This window comes from Populus trichocarpa, chromosome 5, assembly GCF_000002775.5.
Source record: "Populus trichocarpa isolate Nisqually-1 chromosome 5, P.trichocarpa_v4.1, whole genome shotgun sequence".
Lineage (NCBI taxonomy): Eukaryota > Viridiplantae > Streptophyta > Magnoliopsida > Malpighiales > Salicaceae > Populus > Populus trichocarpa.
In genome coordinates, this window is record NC_037289.2 from 6,903,355 (window position 1) to 6,915,712 (window position 12,358).

Consider the following 12,358-nt stretch of genomic DNA (forward strand, 5'->3'; position numbering starts at 1 on the left):
TTAGCTTCCCGCATTAATATTTCATTAGTGTTGACAACTATTTTTGATTTATCAGATCATATTTTTTTTTTATAAACACATAAATAAAACATTCTTGTTTCTTAATTAAAAAGGTATATTAAGAATTGACCTTTATAATTTAATTCATTTTGTTTTTTATAAGATTATTATGGTCTCAAATAAATATCTCAATATTTAGTTGGTACTCAATATTTTGAGCATCAATTTTATATTATATAATTAAATAAAAATAATTTTACTAAACTCAATGTTATTAAATCTTAGATCATACATGAAAAATTTATGTCAAGATAATTCCTTAATTATTTAATTTAAAACTCGAGTTAGATAAAAAGTTAAATCGGGATGTTTCAAGATGCCTTGTTGGATTAAGAGTCTGTTTGTTTTTGTGTTTCAAAAACGATTTTGAAAAAAAAATGAAAATTTTTAATTTTTTTTTTACTTCAAATTAATATTTTTTTTATACTTTCAGATCATTTTGATGTGCTGATATTAAAAATAATTTTTTAAAAATAAAAAAATATTATTTTAATATATTTTTAAATAAAAGATATTTTAAAAAATAACTATGGAACAGTCATCAACTTACTGCCTTGGTATCCCGTGATTTGAGTGTGAGACCCGTGAAACTCACTTTTGGGCCTGCTTGAGATTTATTTCTTGGGCAATGGTAGTGCTATACAAGTAATTTATTCGGGCTTACAGTTTCTTAGAATAACCGGGCCATGAAGCCCACATTAAATTCACCACTTCCATGGCTCCGTCTTTCACAGTCTTCTTTAACTAACTCCAATACTCTTAAACCCTAAACCCCACATTCTTTCTTCATTTTACTTGCTTTCTCAAGTCTCCACCAACCCAAACGGTGCCGTTTCTCTGCTAAAACAATGGGAAAGAACAAGCAAAAGCAGAAAGTAATTCTCCCACCGGAACTCCCTCCGGAAGTACCAGACGATGAAATCGAAGTCTCCGACGAGGACTTACAATTCGTCAACGAGAATCTCGATTACGCCGGCTTCGTTGCTGGCCTAGACACCACTTCCATCACCAAGTAATTAATCGATTAATCTCTTCTTCTTCTTCTTATTGTTATTTTAATTTAGTTTTCTAAATAGTAACTGATTTTGGCAAGGCATGTGACGCGCGTGGCGGATTTGAAAGAAGATGCATTGGAGAGATTGTACGAGAGGCGGTTACAGAAGAAGAAATTGAAAGAGAAAGAAGAGGAGGAGAAGAAGAGCAGAGTGGAAGTCGATCGTGTTGATGCGCTTCCGGTGAAGAGTTTGGATGGACAAGTTTATTACCGGACGCGTAATTAACTAATTTATTTATTGACATGAGAAGCTTCTTTTGTTATTATTTGTTTTTAATCTTGATGTTCTTGTTGCAGTGGCGGAGAAAAAAGGCGGAGATGGGGGGGAGGAGGAGGATGGTGGCGGGGATAAGGGGATAGTGAGGTTGACAAAAACAGAGAGGAGGGCGAAATTGAAGAAGAGTAAGAAAGAGGCGAAGAAATTAGGGAAGCAAGTGGAGAATACTGAACAAGTGGAAGCAACGCCGCAGGCGGCTGTGCTGGTATTCCCCCCCCCCCGTCTCTCTCTCTCTATATATAGTGTATTGCGGATTGCTGTATTACATGTAAATATTGATAATAAGCTAATGTATAATCTTTCTGTGAAGTAAGCTTGTTTGTGGCTTTGTAAGTATTTGGTTTTTTCCATTTTATAGGTTGTTATGTTGTGATTGCTTGCGTATAGTCTATGGGTTTTTTCCATTTTATAGGTTGTTATGTTGTGATTGCTTGCGTATAGTCTATGGGTTTTTTCCATTTTATTGGTTGTTATGTTGTGATTGCTTGCGTATAGTCTATGGTATACATGTGTGCTTTATTTTATCACATGACATTTCATTATTTCTATTGAGAGCTAGAGGTTTTAGCTTTGATTTAGTAGAATACCTGTCTGACTATTAACAATGTATCTTACACTTCGCATTCCTACTTCCTGAACGTATTTACTCTCTAAAAGTAAAGTAATTGAATTACTGAAAGAAAGGAAACATACCCTTTTTTTTCCTGTAAGGAATCTCTTATGAAATCATGTGTAGAAGCTATTCTCCTCGTAAAACTTATATGTTCTTGGTCATGCTAAGAGGACTTGGTGTTTGTATTAGGATCATGTTGGAACGGCAACCATTCTAGTCATAGATTATAATTGTCTAGTTAAATTGTTTGGAGCAGACTGGATTTCTTGTACTTATTATCTGTGTTTCATCTTGTAATATGTTCTGTGTTTTTTCTTAGGCTGAGGTGAAAGAAGATCTCACAGCTGAGGCAACATTTGAAACTAAGAAACGTAAACTTGCAGAGCTTGGAGTAGCTTTGCTGGCAGACCCAGAGTCCAATATAAAATCTCTGAAAGAGATGCTACAGTTTTGTCTTGATGATGATGATGCTATTATTAAACTTGGACTGCTATCCTTGTTGGCTGTTTTTAAAGATATTATTCCAGGGTAGGCCTGTGCTGTTTTCTTGTGGTTTATTGATTTATTAATAACATTTCTTTCCTAGCCTGCAAAACTAATGCAACTTCCAACTACTGTTGTGAACAGCTATCGGATTAGGCTTCCCACTGAAAAAGAGCTAGAAATGAAAGTTTCCAAGGAAGTTAAGAAGATGCGATTCTATGAATCAACACTTTTATCTGTGTACAAGGTTTGTCCTGGACTCTTTCTTATAATTGCTATTACAAAATTTGGGCCAGTTGACTTTTCTTGCTTGAGCCTGAATATTTGTTGCTTCACCATGATATACTCTGATTTGTTTTCCTAATGGTTCTGTTTGATACTCTTTAACAGGCATACTTGCAAAAGCTGGTGCTGTTAGAAAAAAAGTCCAAGTTTCAGCATGTGGCTGTTCGCTGCATTTGTACTTTGCTTGAAGCTGTTCCACACTTCAACTTCCGGGAGAGCTTGTTAGCTGCTGTTGTAAAAAACATAGGCTCCCAAGATGATGTTATAAGGTTTCACAATGTTTCTTATTTCTTTATTATTGTATTGTCTGAATCTTCTCTCTACTATAATGCGGGGCCACTAAAGTAATAAGATTTAAATTGCAAAGTTTGAAGCATGGATACAATTTTAAGATAGTGTAAAATCAAACACGTGCAGAAACAGAAGGCTGGTGTTTGCAGAGAATCACAGAAGGGGAGCCTTGATTAAAGTGTTCATATAAAATTTTATGCATTCAGTAATTAATTGCTATTTTTTATCACTATGTCCTTTACCAATGTGGTTGTCATTACCACTATGAAGACAATTACTATATTTTATGCTTTTTGCAGGAAGCTTTCTTGTTCTGCTATTAAGTCACTTTTTGTCAATGAGGGAAAACATGGTGGTGCTGCTTCTGTTGAGGCTGTTGAATTGATAGCTGATCATGTTAAGGCTCTCAATTGTCAATTGCATCCTGACTCTGTTGAGGTATAAGATGATAGCTTTTCATAGTCGTTTTTGCAAGATATGTGATCATGTTAAGGCTCACAATTTTAAACTGATTTCTGATTCTGTTGAGGTGTAAGATGATGGCTTTTCTTAGTTGTTTTTGCATGATACGTAACTAGTAATGACCTAGCATTCCTCCACTAAATCATTTTACCAATGAAGTGTGTCCTTTCCCTGTTTGGACGATAAAATAATCGACTGAAGTGGTTCTGTTTCAGAAATAGGTTTTCTTTGATTTCATTAATCAGCTCTTTATTAGCTGGTATTTTGAACTGGATTTCGATTCGTGTCAATTGATCATATATAATTCTAAGTTGAGTTGCAATGCAAAAGAGTTTAATCATCATGTTTTACATAGTTTGACGTGGTTTTGAAGTTTGATGATTTTGTTTTCCATAGGTTGACCTGGTTTTGAAATAAAGTCCCTTCTCTTTGCATAATGGATTTTTTGGAGGAAAATATGAAGTGGGCATGATCCATGGAGAGTTACGTTGGAAAATATAACAAGCTAGTTAACACGTCCTAGGTGCTATTTCACACTTAATATTATGGATGTAATTTGATGGTGTGTAAAAGGACAGTTTCCAGATACATTATTGACCATTGCCAGCAGCAAGTTTCCTGTTCCATTTGATCCAATCATTACCTAATCGTTTCTATTGTCAATCCCTCTTAGGTATTCATCTCATTGTCATTTCATGAAGATCTTAGGAAGCCTGAAGAACCAGACAAACAAAGCAAGGTTAAATATAAGAAAAATAGAAAGAGAAAGAATGTTGAGGAGCCAAGTCAACTGCAAGAAAGTGACAGAAAAAGAAGTAAGAAAGAATTGACGGCAAAGATGAGAGAAGAGGTATTGATTCATAAAAAACAGTGACTTGTTTCTTGTTTTGCATTAATAATGGCCAATGGCCAAGACATTCACATTTATATTGCTTTACACAGGTTACTGCAGATTATAAATCTGCTGTTTTTACCCCAGATGTGAAGGAGCAGAGGAAGATGCAGTCAGATATGCTTTCCGCTGTATTTGAAACATATTTCCGCATCTTGAAGCATGTCATGCAGTCAACCGCAGCTAGGTTGATTCTTTGACATAAAATAGCTTTTAAGTGTGGGATTGGATTACTCTATGACATCATTACATATACTGATTCTTTCTTTCTTTCTTTTTCTTTTTTTCTTTTTAATTTGCAACTTAAAAGGTTGACAAGTGCATCTCACTTAAATGATGGCTATGGCATTGTTTCTAACACTATTTTTAGTACTTAACTTTGATTGATTTTCATGTGAAACTTCTTCCTCACGTTTTATTTATTTCATTATTCCCAGTTCTCAAGCAAATGGTACTTTAGTTGCTGGTGAATCTGGGGCCCACCCGCTGCTTGCTCCATGTCTGAATGGATTAGGAAAGTTCACTCATTTCATTGACCTAGATTACATCGGAGACCTTATGAACTATCTGAAAAAGCTTGCTGCTGGTGGTAGCAGCTCTGACAATTCATCTGAGAAATGTGCAAAGGGTCTGACTGTATCTGAACGCCTCCAGTGCTGCATTGTCGCCTTTAAAGTAATGAGGAGCAATCTTGATGCCCTGAATGTGGATTTACAGGGATTCTTTGTGCAGTTGTACAACCTCATACTTGAGTACCGTCCTGGAAGGTTTGTATTGTGCATACTGGATAGCAAAACGTTGTTGTGGAAATTATATGCTATCTCAGTTTCTTGGAGAGCATTAATAAAGTATGTCTTGCATGCTTGGGTACAAATGCTTGGTCATAGAACTATGATTTACCAACTTATTCAGTTGATGATCAGTCTAAGAAATGGCCTTGAGAGATATAAGAACATCTTACTACTTTCATTAGCTTTGATTATTATGTTATTTTGGCTTGTGCTTTTCTGGTTATCTGCATGTGTTTTGAGTGGGGATATGAGACTTCATGCATGTATTCAAATTGTGTGATAGTGACAATAGATTTTATTTTTTTTATATGCTCATGCATCAGTATCTTTAGTTTCCTCATTCTGTTTGTAATCTATTTTGCAGAGATCAGGGTGAAGTGCTAGTGGAAGCTTTGAAGATTATGCTTTTTGAAGACCGACAGCATGACATGCAAAAGGCAGCTGCATTTGTAAAGCGATTGGCCACATTTTCATTATGCTTTGGATCAGCGGAATCCATGGCTGGTATGCTATTATTTGACAACCCCTGTGAACTTGTCGCTAAAATAGTTTCCCCTGATTTTGTTTCTCATTTGTTTGCCTGTATTTGCAATTTTTGAAGCTTTGGTGACTTTAAAGCAACTTCTTCAGAAAAATGTCAAATGCCGGAATCTCTTGGAAAATGATGCAGGAGGCGGCTCTGTTTCTGGCTCCATTGCAGTAAGCTTTCTTTCTGTTTCTGGTCAACAATACACGAGTTTCTAATTTGATTGTGCTCTTTTCCCCCAGCTTCATTTCAATATTGACTCCCCCTCCCCCTCTGCAGAAGTATCAGCCATATGCAACAGATCCTAATTTAAGTGGGGCGCTTGCTTCCGTTCTCTGGGAACTCAACCTTCTGTGCAAGCATTATCAGCCAGCCATTTCAACAATTGCTTCAAGCATTTCAACCATGAGCACTTCTCATAACCAAGTTTATCTCGCCTCCACTTCTCCTCAACAAGCTTTTAGGGATTTGTCACTTGAACAAGAGTCATTCAACCCAAAACCCGATTTGAGAAAATCAAATAACAAGAGGAAAAGAGGAAGTGGGCCTTCCAGATTGGCTAGTGTAGAAGAGAACGTGAACAGCACAGGTTCACTCGACGAAGATGAGTTGAGAAAGAAACTTTCTGATCATTTCAGTCTTCTTCGTGACTTTAAGGAGAGCGAGAAATTGAGGACTGAATTAGATCGTACAACGTCAGCCTTGCAGTTGTATGAAGAATATAAGAAGCAAAAGAAAAAAACCGCTAGACGAGGTATCAAGATTGGAGGGAAGGGAGCTTGATATTATTAGTATTTGATATCTTGTTGGAAGTGTCTAGCACAGCATGGCAATTGACATCGTTCTTGTTTCATTTGCAAAAAAGAAGAAAACATATATGTTATTTCCCTTTCCCGCTTTCACTCCACTATCTATCACTTTTAAGATTTAATTGTAGAATGCTATAGACAACATTTACTTAGAAAAGCGAGATTTATTCTTCCAGAATCAGAACCCTATTCATATGAACAGAAATGGGTTCTCGAGCAACTTGAAATCCCAAAACCTTGGCGTTGCTCTTGGAGCTAGTTGGGTTTATAAATGAAATGTCCAATTTTATCTCCCATGCAGGTAGAGAATTTTTATAGGCTTGCATGGGCGATAGAAATCCATGTCCAGTATCACATCCTTGCGTCGGCTTTTCAATCTTAGCTAGATCAACTCAACTATTCAAGTAGAATTTAGCAAGAAACAAGAGTTAAATTTGATGCAAGAAATAATAGAAAGATCGATAAGATAATATTGAAGAACCAAAACAAGAAAAATAACCAACAGCGCATGTGCGACTGCAACAGGAGATTATCCAACGAAACAAGCACAAGAGATACACCAAGATAGTTGATGATGATGATGATGATATATACATTATTTAAATCTCTCCATCCCAAAACTCGTCAACCGATTTGTAAGGGCCTTTCTCGGAGACGAATGCAGCTGCCACGCATGCTCTTTGTTGCGGGATTTGACTCATCCTTTTCAAATCTTCTTGGCTCAATTTCCAGTCAAATATGTCCAGGTTTTGTTTGATCCTCTCTTTGTTGAAGCTCTTCACAAGCACGCTTACACCTTGTTCATGTACCCATCTGAGACAAATCTTCACACACGACCACCAGTTATGTTAGCTTCCGACACTACTTGCACGTATTCTTAGTCCAAACAATTACACGTGTAATATGCTGAGTGACCCAAAGATATTAATGAAAATATATACTTTGGCTAGTTAGTAAAGACACTCACATTCGGATGTATGTATGTATGTACCTGGACCCAAGGGTTGAGGCATGTTAAAGTCTTGGGTAGGCTATCCTCTGAGTCAAGATTTTATTAATATTTTTTTGTTAATTTTATATTAAAAAATATTCATAATTTTTAATTGAATTATCAAAAAAATTTACGTAGAGCCTTCTAATATGATACTTTAGCTTAGGTTAAAATTTCAAAAATTTTAGAGAAATTCAGAAATTTGATGAAAAATCACAATATGACTAGTTTTAGGTTATTGGGCGTAATTTTCAATCCGACTATCAGATTGAGCTGAAATTTTACGAGGGATCTTAAAATATATTGAATAAAATCTGGTTAAAATTTTAGGATGAATGGAGCTTGGTAGTGCTAACAAAAAAAAAACCATAAAATAAAAGCAAAATGACTCATTAAGAGTAAAATGGTTATCTGCCATTAAAAAATAAAACAAATCAGCTCTTTCTTCTTTTTATATGTTGCTGACTGGGCAGAAGCAGAATAGAAAAAAAAAGAAAAGAAAAGGCGAGAGAGAAATAGAGAAAAGTAAAGGAAAAACATTAAAAAAATCTAAGGAAAAAAATAAGAAAAGTGAGAGAATAATCTTGTAAACTTACAAAGTCCAACTTATAAAACACTCATCTAAGAAAGAATCAAGTGAAGGAAGGAGGAATTGAAAGAAGAAAAAAGATTAATTACTTTATTTTTCAGTTGACATGAGATTGTTATTTTATCCCGGTTGAGAGGTTGTTACAATATTGATTCAGATTAGATTATAGATGAATTATATTTCACAAAACATCGAAAGAATGATATAATTTTAATAGTGAGTTTATTTTTACTTGCATTTCAATTTTATATACTTTCAAATTTATTTTTTAATTTTTTAGGTAATGTGTTTGAATTAAAATTTTATTATTAACTTCAAAATCTTATGTATATGAATTAATAATTAATTTTAAAAAATATTTATATATTTATTTAATAGCACAAGATTAGAAAAATTTCTAGCTATTACTTGCCTGCGCTATACTTTTTCCTCTAGCAGCAGCAATCTCTTTCAGCACTTGGCACTCCATGACGTTGTTTGTGCCCCATAACATTCCTTTCGCTCCCAGCGGAGAGTAAGCGGTAACGTGTATACCTTTTTCCTCACAAAACTCTCTTATCCTCTTTTGCTGCCAAAGAGGGCTTATCTCCACCTTGTAAAATAAAATCATATATGAATATTTCAAGGTTAAATGGCAGCTGAGAAGAAGAAGAAGAAGAAGAATAAAAGTGAATGTGAGGATGAGATTAATATATAGCTCACTTGATTGACTGCTGGAGGAATCTTTGCCGTGGCAAGCAGGTTCTCAAGCTTCTTGCATGAAAAATTGCTCACACCAATGGATTTTGCCAGGCCAAGCTTTTGACACTCCTCCATAGCTTCCCACACAGACTGGAAATCCATTGGAAGAAGGTCCTTCTCCTTCACTGGAAACACATATTCTCCTGGTTTTGAGCTCACAGGCCAGTGAATTAAATACAGATCTAGATATTCTAGCTGAAGATTCCTGCAAGAATATCATGACACCAACGATGGGAAAAATTATTAAACAAGAAAAATGAAGAAGAAGATTTTCAAAATACATGCAGAAATCAAGAAAAATTAAACAGGCTAGCTGCTGTAATTACTCGAGTGTCTTTTGTAACGCAGGGAGCACAAGATCTTTATGTCCATCACTACACCAAAGCTTGGAAGTGATAAAGAGCTCATCTCGAGACTTGATTAAACCTAATGTTAAAGCATCTGATATTGCTTCACCTAGAGGTACTTCAGACTGGTAAAGAGAAGCTGAATCAAAGTGCCGGTAACCAAGTTCTATTGCATGGAGAATGGACTCTTTCATGGTTTCAATGGAAGCACCAAAGGGATACTCGGCAGTTCCATAACCTAAAAGAGGTATGGTTCTATCGGTTGAACGGAGGGTGGAGGTTGGAATATTAATTCCCATTTTCTGTACAGATCGTCAAAAATACTGTGCGCCCCATAACATATTTATAGTTATTAAATCCGGTTCACAATAGTGTATTTTTTTACTTTCACTTTTTCTTTCTCTCTCGTCCACATTTTGTTTTAAGAAAATATATTCAAATAAATTATAGTGATTTATTTAAGAATAATATCTTAATTCTTTTTTCCTTCTTTCCTCTAATAATTTACCTTTCGATTTGTTTATATGCCAAATTAATGGGTACATCTATAATCCAACTTGAAAGAGGAAAATATATATATATATTTTTTTCTTCTTTATTTTTCTTTTTTCAAATCCAATCTTGACTACGATGAATATAATATAACTCAATGTGGATGAGTTGACAGTACAGCAATAACATATATATTTTTTTAATTCTAAGAGAACATGATTTTATTTATAAGAATAAAAAGAAAGTGATAAAAAAAAATTTCAATGTTTTTATAATCATATTACTAATATAAATGATGCATGTGATGGTTGCAGTTAATAAATGGTTGCAGTTAATAAATTTTCAACGCTTTCAATGTTTCTTTATTTACTAATATAATTATTTATTGATGCATGTTATGGTTGCAGAGTGCAGAAATTTAAAACGTATAAGGACAAAAGTTTTAGAATAATAGAAACAAAAAAGTGGCCAAAGCATCTTGAATAATTGGAAGAAAACATTAGTTTTGTTGAATCACGTGGAAGTTATATATATATATATATATATATATATATATATATATATATATATATATATATATATGAAAAAACTACTTATATGCAACGCTGAAGATATGAATATGTATTATATTAATTATATGCATAAAGAACCGTGATTTCATACAACACATGAATGCATTGGTTGAATAAGGTTTTAAAAAGTTATTGGAAATGATGTGTCAACATGTTTAAGATGGACACAACCACTTTGTTGAGTCTGTGAATGATTTAAAAATGCATCATGGATTAAAACCTTCAAGAAGAATGAATGTTATTGAAAATGTGACAATGTTTCTATTTACAATAGTAGTAGGGGTGTCAAATAAGGAACTGCAGGAGAGATTTCAACATTCAGGTGAAACTGTTAGTAGATGTCTCAAAGAAATCCTTAAATCATTATGTTTGTTTGATGTGGCAGTCATAAAACCAGTAGATCCATAATTTACGAGTACACCAAAAGAAATTGCAATGAATCCAAGATATATGCCACATTTTAAGGTAAGATGAATTTTTTTTTAATATGAAATATTTTATTAAAGTTTATGATTACTTAATTTAATTTTTTTTTGCCTATAGAATTGTGTTAGTGCAATTGATGGCACACACATTCGTGTTTGCATATTAGTTGATAATTAAATTCCATTTGTTGGGAAAAAGGGTGTACCAACACAAAATTTCATGGCCGCTTGTAGTTTCGACATGCAATTCATATTTGTGTAGGCGGGATGGGAAGACAGTGCACACGATACGCGTATTTTTCTTGAGGCTATTGACAATAGCAGTATAAATTTTCCAAAACCACCAGAAGGTTGTTATTTGAAAATAAATTGATGACTTGGTCAAAAAAAATTTGTTTTTTTATTTTGTAATAAATTAATATGTTGTGATTCTTTGCAGGGAAATACTATTTGGTTGATACTGGATATCCCAATAAGTATGAGTATTTGGGTCCTTATAAAAACGAGAGGTATCATTTACAGGAATTTAGGTATTGTGGACAACCAAGTGGCCGTGAAGAAGTGTTTAACCGTGCACACTCATCACTATGTAACTTGATCAAACGTTCTTTTGGGGTATGGAAATAGAGGTGGAGAATTTTGCAAAACATGCATGCTTATCCATATAAAACACAAGATAATGAGGTTTTTTCCGAGTATGATAGCAATCTCAATTTCATTCCAGATGACTTTTACCTGATATTGTACCTCGCTCAGCTATTCAAGGATCATAGAGGCCTTCACGTATGGATTTTGTACGAGATGGAATTACAAATTGTTTGATGGGACAATGAAAAACTTTTATTAATGTACAAGGATTATTCATTTCGTTATGTAATCATAATTATAAAACAACAAATTTGCCATTATATATATGTATATATACGTATATGTATGTATGTATAATTATAATGTCCTTTTCAATAATTTTACAATCAAACCTCATATGAAAAGCATATTAACCAAACACAACAAATTGCTTTTTTTCAATCATAATTTCAACCGCAGTTTTAACCAAACACATCAAAATTCAAAACAAAAGCATTTTTTATTAAATTGTTTTTTTTAAACCACAACCACAACCACAACAACAATACCGAACACACCTGTTAGTGGAAAACAAATTAATGGGTACATCTATAATCCAACTTGAAAGAGGAAAATATATATTTTTTTTTCTTTTTTCAAATCCAATCTTGACTACGATGAATATAATATAACTCAATGTGGATGAGTTGACAGTACAGCAATAACATATATATTTTTTTAATTCTAAGAGAACATGATTTTATTTATAAGAATAAAAAGAAAGTGATAAAAAAAAATTTCAATGTTTTTATAATCATATTACTAATATAAATTTTTAATTATTGTATTCAATTGGTTGGACTTAAGTCACAACTAGTATAAAAGCTTTCAAACAATAATGAAAGGTATTGAATTTAATTAATAGGACTGTGCTGGAAGCTCTACAGAGGTTGATTTGAGAATATATATTGTGTCTTAATCCTTTTAAAAAAAGAGAAAAACAATTGGGTGATGACTATTCCCAATTATCATAAATCTTTTTTTCTTTCTGTCTCACTTTCTTATATATATATATATATATAATTCTTAGC

General features: G+C 33.6%; 2 protein-coding genes across 2 annotated transcripts; one reads left to right on the top strand and one right to left on the bottom strand.

Moving 5' to 3' along the window:
* Positions 1-798: 798 nt before the first annotated feature.
* Positions 799-6,721, top strand: LOC7492103 (nucleolar complex-associated protein 3). Its single transcript, XM_052453201.1, has 13 exons — positions 799-1,072; positions 1,154-1,332; positions 1,412-1,596; positions 2,324-2,532; positions 2,632-2,734; positions 2,878-3,041; positions 3,363-3,501; positions 4,199-4,375; positions 4,468-4,604; positions 4,855-5,184; positions 5,573-5,712; positions 5,810-5,907; positions 6,014-6,721. Exons 1-13 carry the CDS (start codon positions 909-911, stop codon positions 6,515-6,517), a joined length of 2,529 nt encoding a protein of 842 aa, XP_052309161.1. The 5' UTR covers positions 799-908; the 3' UTR covers positions 6,518-6,721.
* Positions 6,722-6,990: 269 nt separating this feature from the next.
* LOC7468846 (non-functional NADPH-dependent codeinone reductase 2-like) lies at positions 6,991-9,560 on the bottom strand. Its single transcript, XM_052453202.1, has 4 exons — positions 9,191-9,560; positions 8,826-9,069; positions 8,536-8,715; positions 6,991-7,367 (listed from the first exon to the last, which is right to left on the bottom strand). Exons 1-4 carry the CDS (start codon positions 9,508-9,510, stop codon positions 7,143-7,145), a joined length of 969 nt encoding a protein of 322 aa, XP_052309162.1. The 5' UTR covers positions 9,511-9,560; the 3' UTR covers positions 6,991-7,142.
* Positions 9,561-12,358: the final 2,798 nt, after the last annotated feature.

Bases quoted from the DNA above. Each gene is read 5' to 3' on its own strand.
- LOC7492103 (XM_052453201.1), top strand. From the start codon at position 909: ATGGGAAAGAACAAGCAAAAGCAGAAAGTAATTCTCCCACCGGAACTC. The intron at 1,333-1,411 runs GTAATTAACTAA...TTCTTGTTGCAG, and splicing joins ACAAGTTTATTACCGGACGC to TGGCGGAGAAAAAAGGCGGA. The intron at 4,376-4,467 runs GTATTGATTCAT...TGCTTTACACAG, and splicing joins CGGCAAAGATGAGAGAAGAG to GTTACTGCAGATTATAAATC.
- LOC7468846 (XM_052453202.1), bottom strand. From the start codon at position 9,510: ATGGGAATTAATATTCCAACCTCCACCCTCCGTTCAACCGATAGAACC. The intron at 9,070-9,190 runs GTAATTACAGCA...ATATTCTTGCAG, and splicing joins GCGTTACAAAAGACACTCGA to GAATCTTCAGCTAGAATATC. The intron at 8,716-8,825 runs GTGAGCTATATA...TTATTTTACAAG, and splicing joins TTCCTCCAGCAGTCAATCAA to GTGGAGATAAGCCCTCTTTG.